A 27,729-nucleotide genomic window follows, 5' to 3' on the forward strand; every position below is an offset into this window, starting at 1 on the left:
CGCTCCCCAGGGGCCCCCAGTGTTCCGCCCTGCTCGGCGGAAATGAGCGGCGGCTCGGGGCAGGCGGGCGGCCGGGCTCCCAGAGGCGGGCGGGTGGGGGACGGGCCCCGCCCTTTCGGGCCCGGGAGGCCGCGGACCTGCGCGCGGGTGGGGCGCTGACGGCCGCCAGGGCCCCCGGGGGCTCGGGCCCGCGCGCCACGCCCCCTGCGGCCTCCAGGCCTGCGGAGACACGCCCCCTCCCGCCTCTCCGCCTCGACCCCTTCGGGGGGCCCAGGCGGAGCCCAAATCTCTGCCAGCGCCGCCGCCATCGTCTGTGCCGCGTTCCTAGCTCGGCGAAGGACAGGCCTCGCGTTGGGACCCCCATCGACTTCTGAGGTGGCCCGAGCCCCCGCGGCGCCCCCCCGCCGAGCCCGGGTTTCCTTCCGCCCACTCACCCCCAGCCCCCCACCCCCGGGCTTCGAGTCCCCCATCCCGCTGCGCCTCGGAATCCTGGTTTCTTTGGCCTAGCCCCTTACCCCCGGACCTTGCCGCGCGCCCCTGGCTTCTTCGGCCTTCCATCCTGGTCCCCCGAAACCGCGCGCCCCTCACCCATCAGTTCTCCTGTGCACACTGTTCGGGTCCTCACGTCGCCCCCACCGACCTTGATGCTCCAGTGCCTCTAGCCTTGGGTGCCTTCAGCCCACCAGCCCCTCCTCCCAGCCCGTCCGGCCCTGCGCCCTCACTCCATCACCAGATCTCGGGATCTCTTGTTCCTGCAGACTCTCCCGTGCTTCAGCCATTAGAGCTACTACCACCCCTTTGCATACACACTCTGTTCTCGATCCTCAACACCCCAAAACACACATCCCTCTGGGCATCACATACCCCCTTCCCAGGTCCGCTGCCGCCTGTCCAGGGCCCTGGGATTCACTTTTAATTCCAAGGCTTCCCTGCCCCCACTGTCCCCTCCCCACTGCTCCAAAGGAGCTCCCTCCATGCTGCACTCCGGGCCTTGGACTCTCCTTTTAGCCCGCCAATTTTGAGTTCTTTCAGAACAAACTCCCGGGTATTCTCTGCTTAGGCCTGGCCCCACCCAGCCTAGAGCAGGCAACTCCTGGACCCTGCTTCACCCCACCCAGCCTGACAGCTGTTGCCATATTTGCTGTCCCAACTCCTGGATGTCCTTGATTTTCTGACTTCTCACTCTAGCTTGCCTGTTCTCTTTCCCTTGTGTTGCCAGGTGCCAAGATGGTGGGGGAACTCCGTTACAGGGAATTCAGGGTGCCCCTGGGGCCCGGCTTGCACGCTTATCCAGAGGAGCTGATCCGCCAGCGAGTGGGCCATGATGGGCATCCTGAGTACCAGATCCGCTGGCTCATCCTCCGGCGTGGGGATGACGGGGAAGGGGGCTCCAACCACGTGGACTGCAAGGCTGAGCACATCCTGCTATGGATGTCCAATGACGAAATCTATGCCAACTGCCACAAGATGCTGGGCGAGGACGGCCAGGTCATCGGGCCCTCCCAGGAGACAGCAGGAGAGGCTGGAGCGCTGGACAAATCCGTGCTGGGGGAGATGGAAACTGACGTGAAGTCTCTGATTCAGAGGGCGCTTCGGCAGCTGGAGGAATGTGTGGGCACCATTCCTCCCGCTCCTCTGCTCCACACTGTCCACGTGCTCAGTGCCTACGCCAGCATTGAGCCCCTCACCGGGGTCTTCAAGGACCCAAGGGTCCTGGACTTGCTCATGCACATGCTTAGCAGTCCCGATTATCAGATTCGCTGGAGCGCAGGCCGGATGATTCAAGCCCTGGCCTCCCATGATGCTGGTGAGGGGCAGCGTGGGGAGGAAAGGGGAGCTGGAAAGGGGCTGGGTCAGCTTAACATCTCACAGGGCCCTATGATAGGCGCCCCTGATCTCAGCAGTATGTAAATGATTCTGTGACCCTTCTCTTTACATTGCAGGGAGGGAGGTGGGAAGGTGAGTGTGGACATCTCTGCAGAAAGGGAAGACTGAATCTTCAAGAACCTCCTATTAACTGTTTTCCTAGGCGGAGGAAGAGTTTAGACTTAAATTTTTGCAGATGAGGCAGTAATAAGGTAGAATAATATAGTAAGCTTTGGCTTTTGGAGCAAAGCAGCAAATCGTGTCATTCTGCTGTGTGGCAGCAAAGGTGTGAACTAAGAGTAAAGGGTCCACAAGAGGGGTCTGGGAAGGACGAGGTTAGGAGCTGTTACTGATTGGAATGTGGGTTCCAGGGACCCGGACCCAGATCCTTTTCTCACTAAGCCAGCAAGAGGCCATTGAGAAACACCTGGATTTTGACAGCCGCTGTGCTCTGCTGGCACTGTTTGCACAGGCCACGCTCTCTGAACACCCGATGTCTTTTGAGGGCATTCAGCTGCCACAGGTATTCTGTGGGGAGTATTGGGAGGGAGCTGTGGACAAAACCTGGGGACCGGGCCTTTGCACCTGCCCTCAGAGGACAGTGTGGAGAGAAAGCTGGAACAAGGTAAGTGTAGACCAGAGTTTGTGTCCTGCAGGTCCCAGGAAGGCTGCTCTTCTCCCTGGTGAAGCGCTATTTGCATGTCACCTTCCTCCTGGATCAGTTGAATGACACTGCTGCGGAACCAGGAGCCCCGAACTCCACTCCTGAGGAGCTGAGTGGGGAGAGGGGTCGCCTGGAGCTGGAGTTCAGCATGGCCATGGGCACGCTGATCTCAGAGCTGGTGCAGGCCATGCGCTGGGACCAGGTCTGGAGCAGACAGGGGCCCTCGGGACAGCCCTCCGGTTCCATCTTCCAGCCCCAGCTGGTGGATGAGGGCCCAGGGCTCCCACCTGCCCAGGCCTTGCCTTCCCGCAGGAGGTCAAGGAGGTTTCGACCTCGCTCTGAGTTCGCAAGTGGTAATACCTATGCCTTGTATGTGCGGGATGCGCTGCAGCCGGGCATGCGAGTGCGGATGCTGGATGACTACGAGGAGATCAGCGCGGGCGACGAGGGCGAGTTCCGGCAGAGCAACAATGGCGTGCCCCCTGTGCAGGTGAGGAGGGCCACCGCTGGGGGTCTGTCTGCGTGGGGCATCGCTGGGGCTTCACGCTTCATGCTGGGGGCTCCAGCATGCTACTCACAGTGAAAACCCTCAGTAAGCTTGGGAGGGTAAAAGGGAGTCAGCGATTGAGAGAGGAGCCATTTGGAGGGCTGAGAAAATTTGTCTGTAGAAGACTCTGAGGTCAGGGAGACTCACTCCCACGAAGAACCTGGTAACAATGAGACCGTTCCAAAGGTCAAGTTCAGCAAGACTGTGGTTAAGGCCAGGAGGAAGTACAGGGGCGTAAGCTGCCAAGAATAGGGACTTCCCTGGTGGTCCAGTGATGAAGACTCCACGTTCCCAATGCAGGGGGCCCCAATTTGATTCCTGGTCTGGGAATTAGATCCCACTCTCTGCAACTAAGCTCCCACATGCTGCAATGAAGATCGAAGATCTCACATGCCGGAACTAAGACCCGGGGCAGCCAAATAAATAAATACTAAAAAAAAAAAAGCCACCAAGGATAGGAGAGAAGAAAGATGTTCCCGTTTAGAGAAGGCATCCTTTACGTGCTCACGTGGCTTCTCCATATACCGTGTGTTCTGCTCTTTGGAGGTTTTTCCAAACCTGGCCAGGTGGTCACCCTGAGGGCTGTGGGTCCACATTCATCATCAGGTCATAGCCAGTCACTAGGTAACCTCTTGGCCCCTTCCCTATTTTTCCCGTTTCCCCCAGGTGCTGTGGGAGTCAACAGGCCGCACCTATTGGGTGCACTGGCACATGCTGGAGATTCTGGGCTTTGAGGAAGACATCGAGAACATGGTTGAGGCTGCGGATGAGTACCAGGGGGCAGCGGTCAGTGCAGCCGTGGGCACAGGTGAGCCCAGAGAGGAAGCCGGGGTCAGCTCGGAGCAGTGGTCCGGTGGGGGCGGGCAGCGACATCTCTGCGCCCTGTGGCCCATTTCCACAGCCCTGCCATCCTGGCGCTGGAAGCCCATGACCGAGCTCTATGCTGTGCCCTACGTGTGGCCTGAGGACGAGGACACTGAGGAGAGTGAACACCTGACTCAGGCCGAGTGGTGGGAGCTCCTCTTCTTCATCAAGAAGCTGGACGGCCCTGACCATCAGGAGGTTCTCCAGATCCTTCAGGAGAACCTGGACGGGGAGGTAGAGCCGGACTGTGTTAGGGGGGTGTGGAAGGCTGGGGATGGGAAGCAGAGGCTGACAGCGTAAGGGGCTTCAGGGGAGGAGTCTAGGATGTTTGGGGTTGGCAAACTGTTTGGGAGGAGCCTGCCATGAGAGGTTCGGGGTGGAGAAGGCGCATGCAGAGAACCCATCCCCTGGCAAGCGCCTGTGCGGGCGGGTAGAGCCACCTGCAGCGAGAGCGTTTCCCCTGATGGCAGGTTCTGGATGACGAGATCCTGGCTGAACTGGCCGTGCCCACAGAGTTGGCCCAAGACCTGCTGCTGGCTCTGCCACAGCGACTCGACGACAGCGCCCTCAGGGACCTGCTCAACTGCCGCGTCTACAGGAAGTATGGGCCCGAGGCCCTGGCAGGGCAGCTGGCCCATCCGTCCCTGCTGGAAGCCCGGGCCCAGCCTCAGGAATCAGCTGACGCGGCCAGAGTGGAAGGTGGGGTGCCACATGGACAGCAGCTCTGCATAGTGGCCCAAGGGCGTTAGCCCAGGAGAGACGTCTGTGCTGGGTTTTGTGCAATCCTGTCTTGAGACCGATGGCACTTTAGGAAGAGTCTGAAATGTTGAGATTAGCAGTGAATGGAGAAGCAGACGTTGTGCTCCCTCCAAAGAATGAAGGAGGATGTAAGGTTAGAACGTTGCGGGAGTTCCCTGGCGGTCCAGTGATTAAGACTTGGCACTTTCACTACAGTGGCCTGGGTTTGATCCCTGGTCGGGGAACTAAGATCCTGCAAGGTGAGAGGCACAGCCAAACAGCACAAACATCGCAAGAGATTTTGAAGCCCTGGAAGTCCTCACGTTGAATTTTTTCTGCTGGAGGGAAAAACAGATTATTGCATGCTTCTGGAAAATGCTCTTCTGTTTGCGGATAGGAAGCTCTGCTGCTTTATTTTGGAAGGGGGCCCTCACCTCGCAACTTTTGAGATTTTAGTTCCCTGTCCAGAGACCAAACCCAGCCCTCTACAGTGGAAGCACAGAGCTAGACTGCTGGGGAAGTCTCTCCCTTGCTATTTTAAGAAAACAAAAAGTTTGTCATGAAGCTGTCATTAAGAGCTCTGAGATCCCCAGAACCTAACTTTTAGGGGGAACAAAAAAATCAAAAATATTTTTAGAAGAGTGACAGGAGAGTTACGAATGTGTCTCTCCTTTTCCGACCTTTCCCGTCACTAACAGTGGCCAACTCTTGTGACTTCCCCTCTCCTGTAGCAAAAGAAGCCCCAACTCAGGGCTCCAACACGCCACTGCAGCGTCTGGCAGAGGGTTTCGGTCCGGCTGGGAAAATCTTCCTAGATCTGGAGGAAGCGTTCCGCTCAGAGGGGCCCCAGCAGGGAGAGGCCAAGCCCCTCCTCCTGCAGCTGCAGCGGCAGCCCCAGCCCTTCCTCGTGCTCATGCGGAGCCTCGACACTCCTGCCGCCAACAAGCCCCTGCACCTGGCTGTTCTGAGGTGAGGGGGTGCGGTGGGGCGGGGCGGGGCGGGGCGGGGCAGAAGGGTCTCTGAGCCTGACTGTGCATCTCTCTTCTCCCACCCCGCCCCCACGCTCCCCAGAATCCTGATGCAGCTGGTGGATTTCCCTGAGGCACTGCTGCTCCCCTGGCATGAAGCCATGGACGCCTGCATGGCCTGCCTGCGGTCCCCAAACACTGACCGAGAGGTACCCCTACCCCGCCCTGGGGAGATACTGAGTGGGGAGGAGGCCAGGTAGCTTCTTGCAAGGCAGACATTCCACCCCACCCTGGGTGGGGGGGGCACCATGGAGCCTTTGTGCTCTTGGTTTGGGTTTTGTGTTTGAAACTGAATTATATATATATTTTAAAAAGGTCATACTGTTCAGAGTTCACAAATGAGAGCAGTGTAACAAGGTATAAACTGAAAATTCTCACTCCCACCTGAGTCCCGTTTTCCCAGTGCCCCCCAACATGCCCCTTTTTGGTAACCACTTGTATTCATTTATGTATCTTTCCTGTGTTTCCTTAGATAAACAAGCCCAGAAGTGATCTTACTTGCCATCTCTTTTTGTTACATAAAAGGTTATATTTATGTTACATTAAGAGCCTCAGTGGAGACTTCCTCAGGTAGTGCTTCCCCTACAAGAGGCACTGGTTCAATCTCTGGTTAGGGAACTAAGATCCCCTATGCTGGGGCATAGCCAAAAAAAAAAAAAAATGAATGCCCCAAAAAATCCAACAACAAAGAAGAGCCTCAGTGGCTCCTGTCTGGCTGAGCCTGTGGAGGAAAGGGGAGTGAAGGAGGCGGGGTGGGGGTGGGGGCCATCACAGCCGCCTGCCCTGGAGCGCTCCTGGGCACTGAAGGCTTGGGAAGGGGTCAGAGAACTGGAGTCCTGGAGGCAGTGCATGTTTGCAGCACACACCTTTGGCTGCTCCCCAGGTTTTAGCGCTGTGGTGGGCTTACACACATCTGCTCCCTCTTGGCCCCCTCCTTGCCCTCAGGTGTCTCTGCTTGAGGCCTGAGCATCTCAAAACCCAGCCCCACAGCTGGTTCTGGGACAGCTGGGCCTGAGAAGAAACAACCAGAGATGCCCGACACCTGTTGGCAGCGTAGTCAGTGGCCCACAACCCCAGGTCCAGGGCACCTCTTGGCTTTCCCATTGCAGTTTGTTTGGTTCTCCAACTTCACCAAGCCCTCACACCTCCCCATCCCTGTCTCTCTCTCTTTTAATGCTGAGTTTTCAAGCTGCTTATTTTCTTTTTATTAATTTGCGTATTACTTAAGACCACTCTGGGTCTCTGTGGCTGCGTGTGGGCTCTCTCTAGTTGTGGCACGTAAGAGCTGCTCTTCGTTGTGGTGCGTGGGCTTCTCATTGCGATGACTTCTCTCGTGCAACACAAACTCTAGGTGTGTGGACTTTGGTAGTTGCAGCTCATGGGTTCTAGAGCTCGGCCTCAGTAGTTGTGGCGCCTGGGCTTAGCTGTCCCGAGGCATGGGGGATCTTCCTGGACCAGGGGTTGAACCTGTGTCCCCTGCATTGGCAGGCGGATTCTGTGGGAAGCCCCATCCCTGTCTCTTCACTTCCTCACTCTGTGTTCACCGCAGTAGCCCGGCACACAGTAGGTGTGTAGTCAGCACTGCTGAAGATGCCTTGTGGTCCATCCCCTTTATTTACCACCCCCACGCTCATCCCAGGTGCTCCAGGAGCTGATCCTCTTCCTGCACCGCCTGGCCTCCGTGAGCAGGGACTATGCTGTGGTGCTCAATCAGCTGGGAGCCCGGGATGCCATCTCCAAGGCCCTGGAGAAGCACCTGGGAAAGCTGGAGCTGGCTCAGGAGCTGCGGGACATGGTGTTCAAGTGCGAGAAGCATGCCCACCTCTACCGGAAGCTCACCACCAACATCCTGGGAGGCTGTATCCAGGTCAGGGGGAAGGTCAGGGGACACTAGTGGTTCACAGCTGGGTGAGAGTATGAAACCCTAGCGGTGGCAGGGGAAGGGGTGTGTGTTTCTGAAGCTGGAAGGCAGGTGAGTCTAGTGAACCTGGGGGGCGTTGGTTCTCGGCCCCTCTTGGCTCGCTGACCCTGCTCTGCCAGTGGCATGGAAGTGGTCCCACAGCTGCTGGGTTTTTCCTCCACCCGTGTCTCCGTGTCCCTGCCCCCTCCCTGCACCCTTTCTCTCCATGTCCCGGCTGCAGATGGTGCTGGGCCAGATCGAAGACCACAGACGAACCCACCGCCCCATCAACATCCCCTTCTTCGATGTGTTCCTCAGATACCTGTGCCAGGGTTCGTGCGTGTACCCTCACCACCCCGAGTCTCCACACCTCCAAGTGTTTTCCCCCCTGCATCTGCCAGGCTGTGACCACCACCCCTTCCCGCGTGCCTGCAGGCTCCAGCATGGAGGTGAAGGAGGACAAGTGCTGGGAGAAGGTGGAGGTGTCGTCCAACCCGCACCGGGCCAGCAAGCTGACGGACCGCAACCCCAAGACCTACTGGGAGTCCAACGGCAGCGCCGGCTCCCACCGCATCACCCTGCACATGCAGCAGGGCATCCTCATCAGGTAGCGCACCCCAGGCCTGCGCCTGGCACACACCCTCGCCTTCTCGTGACTTCCCTGCTGTTGGTCTTGGGGAGGGCCCCCGTCCCCCTGAACGTGACCAAAAGGTCCCCCTGGCTGTGACTGTGGGGACGTGACTGGATCTGGTGCTGACTGGTTCCCTCTGCCCTCATCCCTCCCAGGCAGCTGGCTCTGCTGGTGGCTAGCGAGGACTTGAGCTACATGCCCGCCAGGGTGGTGGTGTTCGGGGGCGACAGCGCCACCTCCCTTAACACGGAACTCAACTCGGTAGGGCCCCTTGTGCCGTTTGGCCACCCCTCACGGGATCAACCCTCCTACCCAGATCCCTAAAAGCCCGTGTTCCTCCCTCTTGAGCCCCATAGAAGATGAAGTCCGCCCCTGCACCCCTGTGATGGCATCAGGCCCCGAGCGGTGAGGGTGGTATTAGGATCCCTTCCGTCAGGACCCCATGCACCCTAGGGCTGGGGGAAGGAGGGACAGCAGGGAACAGGAACAGACTAGGGTGCCTTCAGCACTCCCATCCACACAGCGGGCAGTGACCATGCTCTCTGCTTGCCCCCACCCCGCCAGGTGAATGTGATGCCCTCCGCCAGCCGAGTGGTCCTCCTGGAGAACCTGAGCCGCGTCTGGCCCGTCATCCAGATCCGCATAAAGCGCTGCCAGCAGGTGGGGCTAGGGGACGTGGGGTGGGGGCCGTGGGCCCCACGCTCTGCACTGTGACTTGTAGTTCTCGGACCAGCACTCCAGCCCGTCCTGAGGAGTGTGTGGGGCCGGGGGAAACGGGCCTATGTGCGTTGCAGGGCGGCATTGACACGCGCATTCGGGGCTTGGAGGTCCTGGGCCCCAAGCCCACCTTCTGGCCGGTGTTCCGGGAGCAGCTGTGCCGCCACACGCGCCTCTTCTACATGGTCCGGGCACAGGCTTGGAGCCAGGACATCGCAGAGGACCGCAGAGGGCTCCTGCACCTGAGCTCCAGGTGTGCGAGCACAGGCGTGCCCGTGTGCCTGAGGGGTAGCCTGCAGTCTCAGGCTGGTGGACTTGGGCCTGTAGCCCCCAACACCTTCCTACCCGCTCCCCTTCCCAGACTCAACGGGGCCCTACGCCACGAGCAGAACTTTGCCAGTCGCTTCCTCCCTGATGAAGAGGCCGCCCAGGCGCTGGGCAAGACCTGCTGGGAGGCCCTGGTCAGCCCCCTGGTGCAGAACATCACCTGCCCTGGTAACCGCCCCGACCCATTCACCATCCCGACACTCAGCCCCACTCACCAGCCCCTTCTTGCTCTTCCCTGGGTGACGCCTTTGGCCCATTTGGCACCTGAAATTCATTCAGCCTCCCCAAGCCCCCCGCTTCTCACAGCCCAGGGGCGCCTCCTTTCCACGTGTCCCAGTGTCAGCTGACCCCACGCAGTCAGGAGGGCCCTTGCTCCCTCCCCTCCCATGCGGTCCACTGCTCTTCCTCTGCACGCCCATCCAGGCCAGCCTCCTCGGCAGGCTCTGCACACTCGCCCTGCCTTAGCTTGTTCTTCCCACCTCCAGATGAAGAAGGCGTCAGCCCACTGGGCTGGCTGTTGGACCAGTACCTGGAGTGTCGGGAGGCTGCCCACAACCCGCAGAGCCGCGCGGCAGCATTCTCCTCCCGGGTGCGCCGCCTCACCCACCTGCTGGTGCACGTGGAGCCCTGCGAAGCGCCCCCCGCGGTGGCGGCCACGCCTCGGCCCAGTGAGTGCCGGGAGCTGGCTTGGGGGTGGGGGCGTCTCCTTCCTCACTGTCCCCTCCCTGCATGCTCAGCCTGCTGCTCGCCTCCTGGTTTGTGTCACCCCCACCGGGGAGCATCATTTCGGTGGGCAGTGTGTCTGGAAAGATCCCCTGGGCTCACCACTGAATGGGGGACCCAGGAGCTGAGGGGCTTCCCCTGCCCTTCCTCTGCCCCTTCCCCTGTGTCCACAGAGGGCAGAAACAGAAGCCACGACTGGAGCTCCCTGGCCACCCGGGGGCTTCCCAGCAGCATCATGAGAAACCTGACGCGCTGCTGGCGGGCGGTGGTGGAGGAGCAGGTGGGCCGGGGCGGGCCGGACGGGGCGGGCCGGCGGAGCTGTGCCCCTGGTGTGTTGGGTTGCCATCACGCTGCCACCTCCTACTCTCCAGGTGCACAGCTTTCTGACCTCACGCTGGCGGGATGATGACTTTGTGCCCCGCTACTGCGAACACTTCAGTAATCTGCAGAAAGCGAGCTCCGAGCTGTTTGGGCCACGGGCAGCCTTTTTGCTGGCGCTGCAGAATGGCTGTGCTGGTGCCCTGCTGAAGCTGCCTTTCCTCAGAGCTGCCCACGTAAGCTTCCTGTGTCCCCTCCCCTGGGACCTCTCCCCTCAAACTCTCTCTTCCCCTCCTCAGAGTTGCCCACCCCCTATGTTCCCACTCAGCAAGAAGCATGTATTGGTATAGACCATGTTATCAAAAATCTAAAAAGAAAAAAAAAAGGGAATTCCCTGGTTGCCCAATGGTTAGGACCCTGTACTTTCACTGCTGTGGGCCCAAATTCCATCCCTGGGCAAGGAACTAAGATCTCACACACACACAAAAAGATAAAAGGAAAAAAATGACCTGCTTTGTGCCATTCTAATATCTCTCTGCATACCTTCTTCTACTTGCGTGCTTGATTTCACTTAGTTTTACCCACGAGTAGCTAAATGCTTTATCCTGTTTTCTTTTGACCCTTACATTAAAAGTCATTTTCATGTTGCTATTTGTCCTCAAATTTTTGCATAGAGTCCATCAAATGGATGTACTATAATTTCCTCCACCATTCCTATTATTCCAAAAATATTTAACAAGTGCTTAACCCACTCCAGTATTACTGCCTGCTGAATCCCATGGACAGAGGAACCTAGTGGGCTACAGTCCATGGGGTCACGAAGACTTGGACATGACTGACCAACTAACACTTTTAATACTTAATATGTGTCAGGCACTGTGATAAGAGCTGAAGATAGATGAAGTCCCTTCCCTCCAAGTTCACAAATCGGAAAATTCACGTGACTCACTTTATCTCAGTGGCCTTGTGTGCTTGTCTCCTTGTGTTAAATTATTATTGTTGGATTTTAGACATGCTAAGGAGAAGGCAATGGCACCCCACTCCGGTACTCTTGCCTGGAGAATCCCATGGACGGAGGAGCCTGGAGGGCTGAAGTCCATGGGGTCGCTGAGGGTCGGACACCACTGAGTGACTTCACTTTCACTTTTCGCTTTCATGCATTGGAGAAGGAAATGGCAACCCACTCCAGTGTTCTTGCCTGGAGAATCCCAGGGACGGAGGAGCCTGGTGGGCTGCCGTCTCTGGGGTCGCACAGAGTCGGACACGACTGAAGTGACTTAGCAGCAGCAGCAGACATGCTAAATGTGAAAATTGTGTTTATCATTGTTAGTATTTTTTTAAACATTCTTTATTTTACTGAATTTATTTGGGGGTGTCACGTCTTAGTTGTGGCACGTGGGATAAACCCGGGCCCCCAGCATTGGTAGCATGGAGTCTTAACCATTGGACCATCAGGGAAGTCCCAGAATTGTTAATGTACACAGTTGTTAATGATTTTATGAATTTTATAAAATTGTTGACCAGTTGATAAAGCTGCTGGCCATTCATATTTCCTTCCTCAGACCCTCCTCCTCCCTGTGCTCCCACTCACCAGCTTCATTCTCTCCTTCAGTTTCTGACTACGATCATACCACCCTGAACACACCCGATCTCGCCTCCTTCACAGTTTTCCTGTGCTCTTCCCACTGCCCAGGTGAGTGAGCAGTTTGCCCGACACATCGACCAGCGGATCCAGGGCAGCCGGATTGGTGGGGCCCGGGGAATGGAGATGCTGGCCCAACTGCAGCGATGCCTGGAAACCGTCCTCATCTTCTCTGGCCTGGAGATAGCCACCACTTTCGAGCATTACTACCAGTGAGTGTGGACCGAGGGAGTGGGAGGTGGGGGGAGGCAGGATGATGGGCAAGGCAAGCGCTCGGGGTCTGGGGGGCTGGGGTCTGGGTAGGCTGGAGTCTTGGAGTGGGAGGCCCTGCCAGGCAGCCTCACCAAGGCTCGGCCTGGGCTGTGCACGCTGCAGGCACTACATGGCGGACCGTCTCCTGGGCGTGGGCTCGAGCTGGCTGGAGGGGGCCGTGCTGGAGCAGATCGGCCCCTGCTTCCCCACCCGCCTCCCCCAGCAGATGTTGCGGAGCCTGAGCACCTCGGAGGAGCTGCAGCGCCAGTTCCACGTATACCAGCTCCAGCGGCTGGATCAGGAGCTCCTGAAGCTGGAGGACACAGAGAAGAAGATACAGGTGGGAGCGGGGGAGGGAACTAAAGTAGCAAGAAGAGAGGAAGGCAGAGAGAGGCTTGGGACAGACCGAGGAGCCGGCTGGCTTAGGGGCACCCTGTGTTCCATCTTCAGGTGAGCCGTGACGCCAGCGCCAGTGGCAGGGGCCATGAGAGAGGGACCGGGGAGGAAGCTGAGCTGGAAGCTGGGGCCGTGGCGGCGGCGGCAGCAGCCGGCGTGGCGGGGGAGGAGGAGGAGGAGGAGGACGAGAGCGAGGACCTCTACTATGAAGGGGCGATGCCAGAAGTGTCTGTGCTCGTCCTGTCGCCACGCTGCTGGCCCACCGCCTCCATCTGCCACACGCTCAACCCCAGAACCTGCCTGCCTGCCTACCTGAGGGGCACCTTGAACCGATACTCCAACTTCTACAACAAGCGTGAGCAGCTGGGCTGAGGGAACTGGGGACCTGGGAAGAGGATGAGATGCTGGGAAATAACCTGGGGCTGGCAGCCTGTAGATTTGAGAAAAGACTGGAGCTTAGGTTTGGAGTAGGGGTGGGGTGAAAGGGCACCAGATCCCGGGACTCTTGCTGTTTCTATTTTTCAAATAATGACCTGGGACTTCCTTTATGGTGGGAAGGATGGAGGCAGGAGGCACCTGAGGTCCACAGAAGGTGGTGGGTGTCTGTTCCTGGTCAGTCATCGTAACCTCAGCTCCCCACTGGGGGCTGATCCTGGGCTGGGCAGTGAAAAATAGGTGGGTGATACTGAGACCTTGCTCTCAGAGAGCTCCTCCACCAGCTTCAAGACATTGTTTCCAACTTGATGAGAGCCCCAGTCCTTTCTCACTTTGTGGCTTTGTCTCCCTTAAAAAAATGGAGAACCCCTCGGAGGCACTGATCATGAGCTGCCTGGCACGGGGTGGGCTCCCAGATACCTGAGGCTGACCCAGGAGGCAGACTCAAGGAAGGCCAAGCTCTGGAAGCTCAGACCAAGAGCCAGTGTCCAGACACGCTGGACCCCAGGCTCTGCAGAGGTTAGTGAGGACAAAACTCCAGCGATGGCGCGTCCTCTCCAACTCCCCAACTCCTGCCGCCTCCCTGACACTCCTCAGGTCAGACCTACCCTGCCCTGGAGCGGGCCCCGCAAAGGCGACTGCAGTGGACGTGGCTGGGCCGGGCAGAGCTGCAGTTCGGGGACCAGACGCTGCATGTGTCCACCGTGCAGATGTGGCTGCTACTGCATTTCAACGAGCTGAAGGTGGCCCAGCTCCCCCACGCCTCCCTGCTCCCGCGACCTGTCCATCCTCTTTCTTCTCTCCACCCTCTCTCTTCCCTGCCCCCTCACCCTGGGAGGCCCTGATGCTTCCCTCTTCTTCCCAAGGCGGTCTCTGTGGAGAGTCTGCTGGCACTCTCGGGGCTCCCTCCAGATGTGCTGAATCAGGCAGTTGGGCCTCTGACTTCCTCAAGGGGCCCCCTGGACCTTGATGAGACAAAGGACACCCCAGCAGGTCTGTACTTAGGGCACTGGGGCCTGTGTCCTGAGCTGGGGCCAGTGTCCTCAGGGGACCCCTGCCAAGTGACCAGCGCTTATTTCAGGATTGCTCAAGATTCGAGACAGCAGTGAGGAACCCAGGCCTCGGAGGGGCAACGTGTGGCTCATCCCAGCTCAGACATACCTGAAAGCTGAGGACGAAGAGGGCCGGAACTTGGAGAAGAGACGGAACCTTCTCAACTGCCTCATCGTCCGAATCCTCAAAGCCCGTGGGGACGAGGGGCTGCACATCGACCAGCTTGTCTGCCTGGTAGGTGGGGGTGGGTGGTGGGTGAGGGGGCTTTGTCAGTTGGAGGGCAGTCTCCAGGAGGAGGTGGGGGCCCTGCGGGGTGGGGGCAGTCTCCAGGAGGAGGTGGGGGCCCTGCGGGGTGGGGGCAGTCTCCAGGAGGAGGTGGATCCCCATGCAAAGTCTTGGCTCACTGTGGACCCTGTAGGTGGGTGAGAAGTGAGGTTGGGCCTCGCTGTCCTTGGACTGGGGGCTAGAGGTGGGGTAAGCTGGGCGTCCCTGACCTCTTTTCCCTTTGGCCCTCTACACCAGGTGCTGGAGGCTTGGCAGAAGGGCCCGTGTCCCCCCAGGGGCCTGGTCAGCAGCCTTGGCAGGGGGTCCACCTGCGGCAGTGCTGACGTTCTCTCCTGCATCCTGCACCTGCTGGGCAAGGGCACGGTGAGACGCCAGGACGACCGGCCCCAGATGCTGTCTTATGCGGTTCCCATGACTGTCATGGAGCCTCACACTGAGTCCCTGAACCCAGGCTCCTTGGGCCCCAACCCACCCCTCACCTTCCACACCCTGCAGATCCGCTCCCGGGGCGTGCCCTATGCCTCCTGCACAAGCACCCAGAGCTTCTCTACCTTCCGGTAGCCCTGGAGACAGGGTCAGGGCTAGGTAGGGCCAGGGCTTTCCACAGAATAAAATGCAGGAGTTTGATTACTTGGCCTGTGTGGTAACTGCCAGGGGTCTGCCAAGGGTGGGGACTTTCCTGGCTGAAAGGAGACAGGAGCCCTCAGCTCTGAGGCTGAATCATGCCATGCCAGGGTCCTTTGCGTGAGGATGGCAGGCTGTGTGGGACTGAGCACCCTCCTCTCAGCTGGGGGAATTAAGTGTACTCCAGGGATGAGCCTTCTTGAAGGGTATGTGGTCAGAAGAGCTTTCACCTGGCAGGCTGGAGAGTCAAGCCCATCTCGCCACTAGCTGGATGGCTTGCAACTTCAGCAGATCATCAAGCAGGGATCTACTTTCCTCGTTTGTGGAATTGATTGGACACTGTGCCCTCCGGAGCTAAGGCTGACAGGGAAGGTGAGATAAAGGACCCTTGTGGCCACTGCAGGCCCCCAGGACCTTAACATGTTCCACCTGGAAGCTCTAGGATCTGGGTTAGAAGGAACTGCAGCTCCCATGGCTCCTCCTTGCCCCTGTGCACTCCCGCACACCAGTAGCCTTCCCTGCCCTCAGGACTTTCCGTCTCTGCAGGGCAAACATTCCCAGGCTTTGACTTTTGCTTCCCTGATCCTTAAAGCCCTTGAGCTGGTTTGCACACCAAGGACCACATAATGATCCCATTTATAGTCATGTCCCCCAGTTGGCCAGTTAGAGACAGAATGTGGTTTAGTGGTTGCCTGTAGTTGGGGGGATTGGGAAAAACTGAGGAGTAACTGCTACAAGGTATGGCATTTCTTTTGGGGGTGTTGAAAATGTTAAAAAACTGTGGTGATGGTCAATTCTGTGAATATATTTAAAATCACTGAACTGTTAACACTTTAAATGAGTAAAGTCTACGGTATGTGAATTGTATCTCAATAAAGCTGTTAATAAAAACCAAAACCAACCAAACTAACCCAAACTGAAGCTCAGTGCTTTCCTACATCTCCTCTGCCTCCTCCTTGAAGGGGGAAAGTAGCAGGTTGGAAGTTGGGGCCAATACAGCCTTGTGGTGGGCATGTATCAGTTTTCAACCGATTTTCATCTGAACCTGTTTCTCATGCTTGGAAACACCCTACCACAAACCTAGGAAGAAGGTAGAGCTCACCTCCCACCACGTTAAAGACCAGACACTTGCTTTCCCAGCATCCCCCTTGCAGGCAGGTGACTAGAGGCCTCAGCTGGGAACATCTCGGTCTGGAGCAGAGGGAAGGGGAGTGAACCTTTGGCGGTGGAGCTGACATCTTCACAGTGACTCTGGTTCTGCAGTAGGACCTGGAGTGCTTCTCACTGCTCTGACTTTATCCCTCGCTCCTTTTTGGAGCTTCTCTCCAGCCTTCTTAGTGTTTCTGTGAGCCAAATAGTTCAGTATTCTTTCTGCTTTTATCAGCTAGAATCACTGTTTGGGCATTAGATTAGGATTTATTCATGTGACAACTGGGACTCCACAGTGCTCCCTCACTCTCTGGGCCAGGCCAATCATCCTGGTAGCTACAGCCTTCATCTAACAACCACCAGAGAAGCACGTTTTATGCATTTCTTCCCTCCGAACTACATCATCTCCCCCCAACCAGGAGGCATCAAGCAGTAAGTCTTAGTCTCTAACTCTACCTCTTCCTTTCAGGCTGCCTTTTGCTATTATTTTTTGCCCACCCAGCAGCACAAGGGATCCTAGTTCCCAGACCAGGGATGGAACCCATGTCCCTGGAATTGGAGTCGCTCTGTCCCTAACACTGGACCATCAGAAAGTTCCTAACGCTGCTGCTTAGATGTCAGTCCCTCCCATGTCCTGTGTTGCTGTGATTTATCTAGGTTCCCAACGTCCCCTGTCTGTGATTAACCCATCTTCCTGATTCTTAGGATTTATAGATTATCAACTATAGACAATTACCCTCTCCTTCCGGAACTCGATTTGTGTCACATCTCCTCATTCCATCCTCCAACTTCTGTAACGTCTTTTCCTTAGTTTCCATTTCTCTGTCCCTGGGCTCCATCTGTGTAGTTTCTTCACATCTACTTGCATTTCATCTTCCTTTCTAGGTGTGCCTCATCTGCTGAAGTTTCCAATGTCAGTGTATTTTTCATTAAACAAAAAATTTTAATCAAACCAATTCTGTCCTTTTTGATATTTTTTCATCAGTCACAGTTCTTTAAACATAAATAAGACATTTTATATTTTTGTATTTTACATTTCCAACATCTCAGACTTTGCTGGTCTGATTCTGTTGCCTGTTGTTCCTAATGACTTGTTTATGCGTTTTTTTTTTTCCTCTTGTGCCTTGTTTTCAGTGTAAGCTCATATTCCTTGAAATTTTATCTTAAGGAATTCCTTGAAGTCTGGGTTTAAAGTACAATCCTCAAGAAAGAAATGCATTTTGGGAATTCCCTGGTGATCCAGGGGCTAAGACTCCACTCTCCCTAGTTCAAGCTGCCCAGGAAACTAGATTCTGCATATTGCAACTAAGAATCCGCACGCTGAAACAAAGATCCTGTGAACCACAACCAAGACCCAGCATAACCAAAATAAGTGAATATTTTTTTAAGAGAGGAATGCATTTGCTTCTGCCAGGTATACCTGGAAGCACTCCCAACCAGAAACCACTTTAAACTGAATTGTAGCGTGAAGATATTCCAGTCCACAAGCAGTATGAATTCTCCACCCAAACAGTACTGAGAGCCAGCTGCGCTTACCTATCACCAGGGACACTTTCTGTCCCCGCCTCCTACCTCCCCTTGTATCCAAAACCAAAGCTAAGAAGATGAGTTGTGGGATTGGGTCCTGCTTTGAATGAGGGTGTCATCTGTTGGGCTGAAGGAGGAAGGGGCTCTGATCTGAGTTCCCACTTTGTAGGAGGCTTAGGTTTACTGCCTACCCACATGTGGCCCCTGAAACAGTAGTTCTAGGCCACCTACAAAAGCAGCAGGATAAAAAGATGAGAGACAGGAGTGTTTATGAACTGCTCCTGCATAAAGTCGCAGTCCTGGGAGCCACTCAGACTCTGGCCTTCAACCAGCCTCAAGGTCCTTTTCCTTCTGTATCAGAATCACTAAGGCAAGGATGGGAGGACACGAGGACAATGACCCAGATCCAAGCAGACGAAGTGTGGCATGGCAGAAGGCTCAGCTGCTCTTCCTTTTCAGCCCTCAGGCCGTCCAAAAGGCTTCGAGTCATCTCTGAGCCAGTCAAGTTCCAAGGCAGCTGTGACCCTCACCGTTGAATGGGAAAGAACCAGAACAGGCCAAGCCCAAAAGTGTCCCCACAGATGCACTTCTCACTGGGGCAGCAGCAGAGCTGAGCACGGTTCCTTACTACTCTTTGCTCAAAGGGAGATGTCGTCTGTCCTTGCCTGCATTTCGGCGCCTCTTTCGACTCAAGAAGCTCTCTAGCTTCTTGCTTCGTTTCAGCTCCTTAAACTTCTCAGCCAGGACCAACTGGCGCTGCTCAGCTAGAGGACAAGGAGAAAGAAAGTCAGTAAACAGAGGACAAAGTCTCCCTGCCTCCCCTTGCCCCAGGTCAGTAACTCTCAACCACTACGCAGGGATATGTGACTCGTCAGGGGTTCACTGGTGTCTAAAAGCAAGATGACTTCCGCAACTCCACTCTTTCTCAATTCAACGAACTATGAGCTCCTTCTCTGTGCCCAACCCAACATATGAAGGGGCGTGGCAAAGATAAGTGACACTCCCTGCCCACAGTCTCATTAGGGATATGAGAATGGTTACAAACAACTCCCTACTACTACTATTTCTACTTTCCTCTAAATTACCATGGGATCCAGCCTTCAAGCCTCCCTTAGGAGCTCCAGGACCCCCAGTACAGCATCCAGTCACTATGGCCACCCAATCTCTGTCCCTGTGACTCGCAGGTCGTAGCTGTGCCCCACTCACATTTCTTCAGGAAGTATGGCCGATGGCCCTGCTGGGCCTGAGCCCGCCGCTCCTGCTTCAGGGCCAGGCGCAGCTCCTGCTGCCGCTTTCGTTCCTTCTGGGCCATTTCTTGCTGCTCCTGAGGAGCCGAGATGAGAGGGGTGAGACAGGTGAACAGCAGGGACTGTGAGTCACCTCCCACCCCATACTCTGACCTGCTCACCATTCGCTGAAGCAGGTGCTGTAGTTTCTCATGCTCCTCCCCTGAACGGTGCTTCTTCAGCTGCTTTTTCACCAGCTCCACATTGGAAAATGAGTATGATGGTTAGCAGTCTGTAAATGTTAGCTGAAACTCTGTGCCAAGCATCATTCTAAGAGGTTCACATATGTTAACTCACATTAACACTATGAAATGGGAACTATTAGCTTTTTGTGATAAGGGAACTGAATTGAAAAGAGGTTAAGTATCTTGCCAATGATTACACAACTAGCAAACTGATTCACCCTGCTCCCCTCTGCCTCTCTAACCTGTGCTCCAGTCCCTCCTGGAATCCGCACAAACCGCCTCACGCTACTCACCTCTTTCTCTCTGGCTCGGATGTCATCTAGGAATTGATACGTTTTATCGAACACCTCAGGATTATACTCCCCTGACAGATCATCAAAGCGGGGGTCCCGGGCTACCTTTGGAGAGAACAGAGAATGTAAGAGAACTGCTACGTCTCCTTTCCCTGAGAAAATGCTCACTGCCTCCGCCTCACCTTCTTACTGATGGGGACAACCTGACGCAAAAATGGCACCCGGACCTTGGCTGACATTTCCAGAGGCCTATGGAGAAAGTGAAGGGCAGGTCAAGGGAACTCCAGTCTCGTTAAAGGCCTCCCACCTGCCACCCAAGAAAGCAGACACCTACTCAAGTAGGTGTCTTTCCCCCCAATTCCCGGGAAAGGCCGTGCTCCTCACCTGTGCTTATCTGCGACACATCCTTTTTGGACAGGTGGTCTAGAACTCTGCTTCTTAGTGCTGCTTCCTGTTACCAGTTGTTTGTAGGCTTTAGTCCCCACTTGGCTTTGCAATTCCAACAGCTCCTCAAATGACATGTGAGACGTGTCTGTGAAAGGAGGGTGGGGGGACTGCAACTCAGCTCAGCATCTGCCACTGCTGCAGAGACATCGCCCCATGCTCTTTCCTTAGGTAAGTGACCCTTTCCAATATCCCCTTCAGACCGATCGCTGCAGGCTCCAAGCAACACAGGTTGTAACAGTGCTCCACTGACACCTAATGCCCCAACTATTCCAGCTATCTGGGGCCTCACCTTGCTAAGGAAGGTGTACATGTAAGGCTGGAGATGGACTAACCCATAGTCTCTTTGTTTTCCCCTTCTCTTTTAAATTTCTCTTTCACAGGTTTTCCCACAGAGACCTCTGTCTCTGTTCGTGGCTCAGCTACCCGTATTCTGGTTCAGTGTACGCTCAGCATCTCACCTCAGTGCTCTAGCCTCCTTACCGCTCGCCCAACCACCAGTCTCACTGCTTTCAAAACTCTCTCTCAAGTTCAGCCTCAGTTGTTGGTGTTCAGCCGCTAAGTCATGTCTGACTCTTTACAACCCCATGGGTTGCAGCATGCCAGGCCTGTCTGTCTGTTTCTCGGAGTTTGCCCAAGTTTATGTTCACTGAACATGGGAGAGATGCCTAAAAGGCAAATCTGGGATGGCGGTAAATTGGCAGACTGGGATTGACATATCCACACTATTATACAGAAAAGAGATAACTAATAAGGACCAACTGTACAGCACAGGGGAACTCTTGTCAATACTCCGTAATGACCCACACAGAAAAGAATCCAAAAAAGTGGATATAGGTATAACTGATTCACTCTGCTATACCCCTAAAACTAACACAGTATTGTAAATCAACTATACTCCAATAAAAACTGTTTTTTAAAAAAGGAAGGAAACTACTAGAGACATGAAGTTTTCACTTTAACTTCTTTAAATAATAAAAGTTTTCTCTTTCCAAAAAAAAGAGACAAATTAATCTTAACACTCCCACCTCATTTCCACATACATATTTTTTAGATCACTTACTCCAGACTCCGTACTCCCCAATGGCTTCCATCTTACTCAAGAGTAAAAGCTTTGGGTTTGTAATAGCATGAAGATCCCATGTGACCTATTCCATTTTGTCTCTGATCTCTTCTACTATCTCTTTCCTACTCCTCTCCAGTCAACTGGCCTCCAAGCAGTTCCTAAGCAAACAGGTATATTCCCATCTCAGTTCCTCTGCACCTGACTTTGCCTCTGCCTGTAACACTTACACCAGCTGTATTGCTTGCTCCCTTACCTCCTTCGCAGGGTTTCTCAAATGCCACCTATCCAGTGAGGCCTTCTGTGATTACTTAACACCATAACCCTTCCCGTTTTCTCTTCAAAGCTCTTATCACCTTTCTCAAAACTGTAGTATAATTCACATACCATAAAACTTATCCTTTAAAAATATGCAATTCCTTAGGTCTCCGTGCCTTTTTTTTTTTTTAACCCCAAAAAGTAAGCTTCATGAGAGCAGTTTTGGACTGCTTTATTCACTGTTGTATCTCCAGCATCTACTGTGCCTGCGTACAAGAGATGTTCAATAACGTCGGCGAAATTTATTGAATCTTTACCTAAGCCTTCCCCAATAATCAATGCCCTTCTGACTCTGCTTTGGAACATAAGTTTTCTCCCTGCGAAAAACCCTCTTTGCCCTTTAAAAAACTGCTCAGGGTGTCCTAACTCAGTATCCTCTCACTCCCCACTTTCTAGGGTGTTGGGGGGCGCTCCCGGTGTCTGCGTCTTTCAGACAACTTGGCAGTCTCGGGGTGAGCCCGCACCAGACGCAGGGCCCCTCTCCCGGCCCTCAGCGCTTCCCCCTGTCCCAGCACCGTGCCCTCACCATTGCGCAGACTCCCGTCATCCTCTCCGCCATCCTGAGCCTCGCTGGGAGACCCTGCAACCGCGCCGCCACAGGAGCTTGCTCTCGGCATGGCTTCAGCGGTGTATAGAAAACTAATGGCGTTACTTCCGCCACACAGGCTCCCGCCCCGCCCCTTCCGGAAGGCTTGGCGTCAGCAGCGCAGGCGGGGCCGAGCGGGTTGCTGGTGGGCGGCCGGGGTACCCTCCATGGGCGACCCGTCGACCAAACGTCGCCACCTTTTTGTCGCAAGACGCTGCACTCCACACCGGAGAAACTCCAGCCAGGTCGTGATGGTATTTGGTTTCCTAATGCTCTTGGCTGAGAAGCCAGAGCCTCAGCACCCTGCCCCCACTGTAAACTCCTGCCATCCCGGTCGTATTCCACAAAAAAGAGATCACACGTTTGGAGACTTTTAATTCATTTGTATAAAATTTGAGCTGGCTGAGAGTGTCAGGGTACAGCAACAGCTCAAGGAAGGATGGGATTATCTGCTGGTCCTCGCCTCCCCAGGTCAGGGAGAAGGAGATTTCATGCCAACAGCTGCAACTCCTCTCAGCTCGCAATCAATGCCCATGGCTCAAGCAGAGGGGAACAGGTGGAAAAGGGAGTGGGGAGGGGAAGCTCCTGAGGCTCACACACTGCTTGCTTCTCCCTCCTTCCCATTCCCGTCACTTCCCAGCAGCCTGTGGCTGACCTGGGGCAGAGCAGAACCCAGGAGCAGTTGGAGGGAGGTGAATGGGACAGAGCACCAAGGGGAAGGGGCCCTCGGCCCAAGGAGGAAGGGACCTAGCCCTTCCTGCTACAGCTCCCCACTAAGTTCACAGCACAGAAAACACCTCTAGTCCAACAACTCCAAGTGGAGGTATACCAAGTCCAAGGTCTAAAGGGGCAGGCGGGGGAAGAGATGGGCAAGGGCAGTGAAGACAACAGCAGGCTCAGGAAGGAAGGTGGCAGAGACATCCTCCTACCCATGGGAGGAGACGATGGGGCGACTGATATTGCTGTTGGTGGTCATGGCATTCAGCTCCCACCTGGAAGGCCAAAATTGACAGGCAGAAAGGAGAGAAGGGGGAGCCTCCACCCCCAAATCCAGAATTGCTCAAACAGAGCAATGAACACACCAGTCCCTTCAACTCTCTAAAGCTCAGCCACCCACAGCCACCTCTTCCTTACAGCCCTGTTAGGTTTAACAATCAGGTCCCACACACCACCAAATCCACCACCACCACCCACTCATCCACCTGCAAGCTCCTGTGAACTTCCTGTTTTTGTTTATATATCGATAGTCTTATGCCCAACACCTGGAGAAAACCATCTGTGTATACATCTCAATGAAACTTCCCAACCTACCTTTCCTCCTCTGCTCAGATCCAACCAGGAAGCCCCTCCTCCCACCAGGAATGCCAGGTTTTGTTCTCAACTCCCATCCTCTTAAAGACCTCCCCCCCCACCATATTAAAATTCAGTTCCTCTCTTTTTGACAATGGTCATTCTACAAAATTTCACCAAGTACCTCCTTATACCAAGGCTGCAGTCTACTTGGTATTAGGCACTTGAGACATGTGTGAATCCTGGGCCAACCTGGGACCCACCTGTTCAGCCTTGTATCCTCTATCACCTGAGTATCAATACTGAATACTGAACACACAGAACCTCAGCAAGAGGAATTAAACTGAACTGATACACGGAGAGGAAAGTGTCACAAAATGACCCAGAAGAGTACAATTATATACAAAGTAGCTTCTGGTGCTTGATTTTAGACCTATGAATTCAGACCTAGGAAAGGAAGTGGGAAAAAGGGAAGTGGCTAGAAAAAACCGCCCTTATTTCTGGAATTAATGTGATCCAGAGACTCCTAAACTTGTCTTTTTTCTTCAGTTCTAAGATTTAATCAAACTTTTTCAGCACATTAACAGAAATAATTGTATAAGCTCAGGTCTCAGGAAGTGATGCTTCTGAGCTTGGTTTGAAAACTGGATTTTTTTTTTTTTCACGCTCATTTATTCAGCTGACAGTTTTATTATATTTCCTTCCAGCACCCTCTCCACAAGTAGACTACAGAACAAAATCTTCTCTCTCCTCCACACTTAGACTGAGTCAATCAGGTCATGCCTGTGCTGCCCTCTCATCCTCAACTAATCCCTCCCTTCCAACCATTCACTGTACCTGATGTCATGGGGCAAACAGGACTGGTCCAGGTTGTACTGAATCACAGCCAGTTTGCACAGAGTCTTCAGACTAGGGCCTTTAAAGGAGGAGTTACGGGAGAGGGAGATGGTCAAAGCCAAGGAAAGGGTCCCGTCCTGGATATCACCATCCAAAGACAGGGACCCTGATGGCAGAAGCCCTTTGGGAATAAGTGTACTTACTGAAGTCCAAAATGTGTAAGTCAGAATGATCTATGAGGTCGAATTCATCTCCCAGGCCTTCCTCTGGAGACGGACTGTAGGATCAAACAGAGAAATGACGAGCGGAGCAAAGGCTACCCCCGAGACTCTCTTGCTCAAATTAGGCACTCCCACTCTCTCCCGTGGGAGTCGTTTGACTCCCAAGGGCTCCGGCCCTCCCTTCTCTCCTCCTGACCTGGTGCCCCCAAAGAGGACAATCTTGTCCCCAACAATACAGCAGCACTGGCGCCGGCGGGGACATGGCCCCTTCCCCTTCGGTTCAATCTTCTTCCAGGTAAACGACACTGAAGAGAAGTTTAAATGGAGGTTCAGTACCTGCTCATCCAGATATCCTCTCCACTGCACCCCTCACCTACTCAGGATTATGCTTTTCTTTTACACCCCGCCTCCATGGCACCCTGTTCCCTCCCCATTAAAGGCAGTGCTCTTTACCAGGGTTAAACTTCCAGAGGTCATGGAAGTGCCGATTCAGCCTTGCGTTATAGCCACCAAAAATGTACAGCTCCCCATTGTAGCCAACTGGAAGGAGAGAGGTGTGTCAATAGTGTGGGGACAATGCGGGGGAACAGGGACTCAGCAGGGACCTGACAGACACTCACAGGCTGAGTGGCTCCGGCGCCCCTCGGGTAGCACTGGGGTGGGTGGACAGTCCAGCCAGGCCTCAGTCCTCGTGTCAAAGACACGGATGCGGTTGCAGTAAATCTCATTGTTGGAATGGAATGGCCCAAAACGGTCAGCCCGGCCCCCAAAGACATACATGTGACTGCCCAGCATTGTGGCCGAGTGGAAGTCCCTCCAGCGTGCAGGGTTGCCCTGGGCAGGAGCAAAGATGGCACGGAGAGAGGGTCAGCTTTCAGTTTGAGCTCCCTATGGTTTCTTAAATTGAGGATGGGTGTCTGGAAGAGAGGAAAATGGGCAGACCTTTGTACAGATCAAGGTCCATGTCATGGTGCTGGTATCCAGCTTGTGGATGTCATTGGAAAAACAGTCGGCCTGACAGGGACAAGAAAAGAAGTGAAGGAAAGAATAAAAGAGAGGGGCAGGGGTCACTCCCCAACCCTCCAAGCCCCTCACCTCAGAACCTGCAAGCAAACCAAAGCCTCCCATTCCACCACCTTCAATTCCCCTTCTTCCTCCTCATTCCCACCCTAAACCTCTGGTTGCTTCCAAACCTACCAGCTGCTCGTAGCCCCCAAAAATGTACATGGTCTTGCCCAGGACACAAGCCGAATGTCCATCCCGGGCCCCAGGAACCGTTCCTGACACTCGGGGTGTTGACCACTTGTGAGTATCTGAAGAGGGCAGAGGGCGGGCCCGGTAAGCAAGCTGACATTCCCTCCTAGACTCCAGGGCACCTTACTCCCAGCCCCCTCAGCACACACCCTTCCCAGGCCCCCTGAGGCACCATCTGGCAGAACACAGCCACTCTGAGACCCATACTCACTGACATCAAAGGCATAGAGCACATTGCAGGCCCCTTCGGTGTCATTCCGCCCGCCCCAAAGGAAGACTGTGTCATCGATGAGGACGGTTGAGTGTCCATACCGCATGTAGGGTACCACGGGAGCCTGCCCGCGGGCGGCGGGCCTCACCGGGGGCAGCTTTGTCCAACGCAAGGACACTGTGGGCACAGCTCTGCTCAGCCCTGGGCACCTCCCTTCAGGCCGTACACCTTTTCCCCAACCACGTTGGTTTCCCCCACCCTCTTTGGCCGTAGGGACCACCATCAAACCTCATTCAGCCACCCACCGCTCTCCCTGATGTGGGCACCCACCGCCCACTGCCCTCCCTGATGTGGGTACCCAGGGACAGTCCCTGAATTCACTTACCTGCGTTGAAAATGTGCACATCAATCTGACGCAGAGTCTCATAGTCTTCACCTGAGCAGTAACCCCCGAAGGAGTACACCCGGTGCCCCACGGCCACTGCAGCATGGTTCACCCTGCGGGGCCCGCCCTCCAGGTGCACTGTCCACCGTAACATCCCCTGGGCCTCTGGTTACAGCAACATGCCCCCCCGGCACGGCCTGCTGCCTCTGCTACCTGCACACAAGTTGGGGCCACAGGCTCCTCAGGAGGGGCCTTTGCCTGGCTCACCGTGACTCTGCCCCAGACTAGCCCTTGCCTGTAAGTGTCACCCTGGTGGCCCTCCCACACCACCCCCCTGCAGCTCAGGTGGCTGGCTCTGCCCCAGGGGAGCCGCTGAGGTCAGGGAGCTAGCCCTGGCCCTGTGTTCTCCAACAGCGAAGGGTGGGGCCGCTCTGACCTGCCTAACAGCTCAGACTGCTGAGCTAGGGCTCAGCATGGTCGCCCCTCCCCACGGAGGCTGTACCCTGTCCCTGGCCTGGCCCAAGCTCTAAGCCCCCTTCCCAGGTCAGTGAGTTCTCGTCTCTCTGGCCCTGCTCTGCTTACTGCCACCTCTCTAAGAATCTCTGTGCTCTCTGAGGTGGGGAGAGGGATCTCAAAATACTCAAGAGTTATTAATAGCCCAGCCAGCCCCAGACTGTCCATTGAAAGCTGGCACGAGTGCCTCCACGCAGAAAAGCTTTTAGGCTTTTAGAGTGGAACGGTCCCTCGATCCAGAATGGGGTGGGATCGATCCAGGACAGGGACCTCCATGGATGGCTAGCCCCTCTTTGGGGGCGCTTGTCAAGCTAAGCAGTTGTCATCGAGGTCACCTGGGGCCCCTCACGGGCACGAGGAGTCCCTTTGACAGCTGTACCTGGTATCCTGCCAAGAACTTAAGCCAGAAAGGTATGTGTCTGCTGGGGACTGAGGCGTGGGGGTGGGGAGGAGGCGTTTTCTCCTCTTGCCATTTGCCCAACCTGCCCATTGTGATAGAGAACAAGCTGTTTTCCAGCAGTTCTTCTCCTACTCGGGTCCCTGAAAGGGGAGAGGGGTAGGATTGTGCAGTGGAAAGGTAAAGGAAAGCAAAAATGCCCTTGGCCAGGACAAGAAAAAGACCCAGGCACGAGAGGTCATGGTCTCTTAAAGACAACCCGCCAACCTAGTGATAATGGGTACATTTGAAGGCTCTATCAGGCAGGTCTCCTATAGCTGTTATTGCCTTCACTGGCAGGCACCTGATAGGTTTGGGTGGATCATCTCTCCCTGTTCAAGAAGCCCTGGCAGAGGGAAGTGCCAGGCAGAACCTCAGGCACACAAAAAGCTCAAGTATGGCCAGCCCTCGTAAGAAAGACATATGGGCTTCAGCTGGCTTGCCAGTCCTCCACCCCTACCCAACCTCTCTCAACCCCCAACCCCACGCTTTAAATAGCTACTCTGCCAAACCTGAAATAGCCCCAGCAGGAAACCACTCTCACTTCATTACTCTGTCCTCAATCCAAAAGCTCTTGGATCTGAGCTTATGGGGACAGATAGGAAGGAGGTTGACGGGCTTAAGAATGGGAGACCTTCATCTTCCCTCATAGACTCCACCTTCCCCTTCAGCTAGATCAAGGTAGAGCATTCAGAAGGCAAGAGAGAAGCAATTCCGTGCA

The 27,729-nt window shown here is 55.0% G+C and overlaps 2 protein-coding genes across 3 annotated transcripts in view; one reads left to right on the plus strand and one right to left on the minus strand.

Annotated features, from left to right (window-relative positions):
* On the plus strand, positions 1-15,920 carry CUL7 (cullin 7). Its single transcript, XM_070361215.1, has 26 exons — positions 1-375; positions 1,220-1,807; positions 2,238-2,389; positions 2,523-3,020; positions 3,744-3,885; positions 3,979-4,175; positions 4,412-4,640; positions 5,411-5,648; positions 5,751-5,856; positions 7,347-7,574; positions 7,849-7,939; positions 8,043-8,214; positions 8,394-8,499; positions 8,803-8,898; positions 9,033-9,208; positions 9,317-9,450; positions 9,768-9,950; positions 10,179-10,285; positions 10,377-10,559; positions 12,017-12,177; positions 12,341-12,557; positions 12,668-12,968; positions 13,646-13,791; positions 13,915-14,041; positions 14,130-14,335; positions 14,624-15,920. Exons 2-26 carry the CDS (start codon positions 1,228-1,230, stop codon positions 14,945-14,947), a joined length of 5,100 nt encoding a protein of 1,699 aa, XP_070217316.1. The 5' UTR covers positions 1-375; positions 1,220-1,227; the 3' UTR covers positions 14,948-15,920.
* The window catches only part of KLHDC3 (kelch domain containing 3), a 12,819-nt gene continuing 884 nt past the window's right edge, over positions 15,795-27,729 (minus strand). Inside the window, exons 2-15 of one of the 2 annotated variants that reach the window (XM_070361223.1) lie at positions 26,060-26,272; positions 25,675-25,851; positions 25,407-25,522; positions 25,152-25,223; positions 24,830-25,043; positions 24,663-24,749; positions 24,406-24,514; positions 24,192-24,265; positions 19,835-19,982; positions 19,633-19,699; positions 19,451-19,555; positions 19,095-19,169; positions 18,893-19,010; positions 15,795-18,450 (exon numbers count right to left, since the gene is read on the minus strand). In XM_070361223.1, coding sequence (XP_070217324.1) covers positions 18,314-18,450; positions 18,893-19,010; positions 19,095-19,169; positions 19,451-19,555; positions 19,633-19,699; positions 19,835-19,982; positions 24,192-24,265; positions 24,406-24,514; positions 24,663-24,749; positions 24,830-25,043; positions 25,152-25,223; positions 25,407-25,522; positions 25,675-25,851; positions 26,060-26,213 — 1,653 coding nt within the window. In that variant the 5' untranslated portion in view covers positions 26,214-26,272 and the 3' untranslated portion in view covers positions 15,795-18,313. Of the gene's footprint in view, positions 18,451-18,892; positions 19,011-19,094; positions 19,170-19,450; positions 19,556-19,632; positions 19,700-19,834; positions 19,983-22,219; positions 22,854-23,988; positions 24,068-24,191; positions 24,266-24,405; positions 24,515-24,662; positions 24,750-24,829; positions 25,044-25,151; positions 25,224-25,406; positions 25,523-25,674; positions 25,852-26,059; positions 26,273-27,729 lie in introns of those variants that run through there. The other variant, XM_005900116.3, reaches the window with a different exon arrangement.

The sequence above is a fragment of the Bos mutus genome, chromosome 23 (assembly GCF_027580195.1).
Source record: "Bos mutus isolate GX-2022 chromosome 23, NWIPB_WYAK_1.1, whole genome shotgun sequence".
Lineage (NCBI taxonomy): Eukaryota > Metazoa > Chordata > Mammalia > Artiodactyla > Bovidae > Bos > Bos mutus.

Coding starts and splice junctions, on each gene's coding strand:
- CUL7 (XM_070361215.1), top strand. CDS start 1,228: ATGGTGGGGGAACTCCGTTACAGGGAATTCAGGGTGCCCCTGGGGCCC. Junction 7,940..8,042: donor CCTCAGATACCTGTGCCAGG/GTTCGTGCGTGT, acceptor GCGTGCCTGCAG/GCTCCAGCATGGAGGTGAAG. Junction 14,336..14,623: donor TCGACCAGCTTGTCTGCCTG/GTAGGTGGGGGT, acceptor CCTCTACACCAG/GTGCTGGAGGCTTGGCAGAA.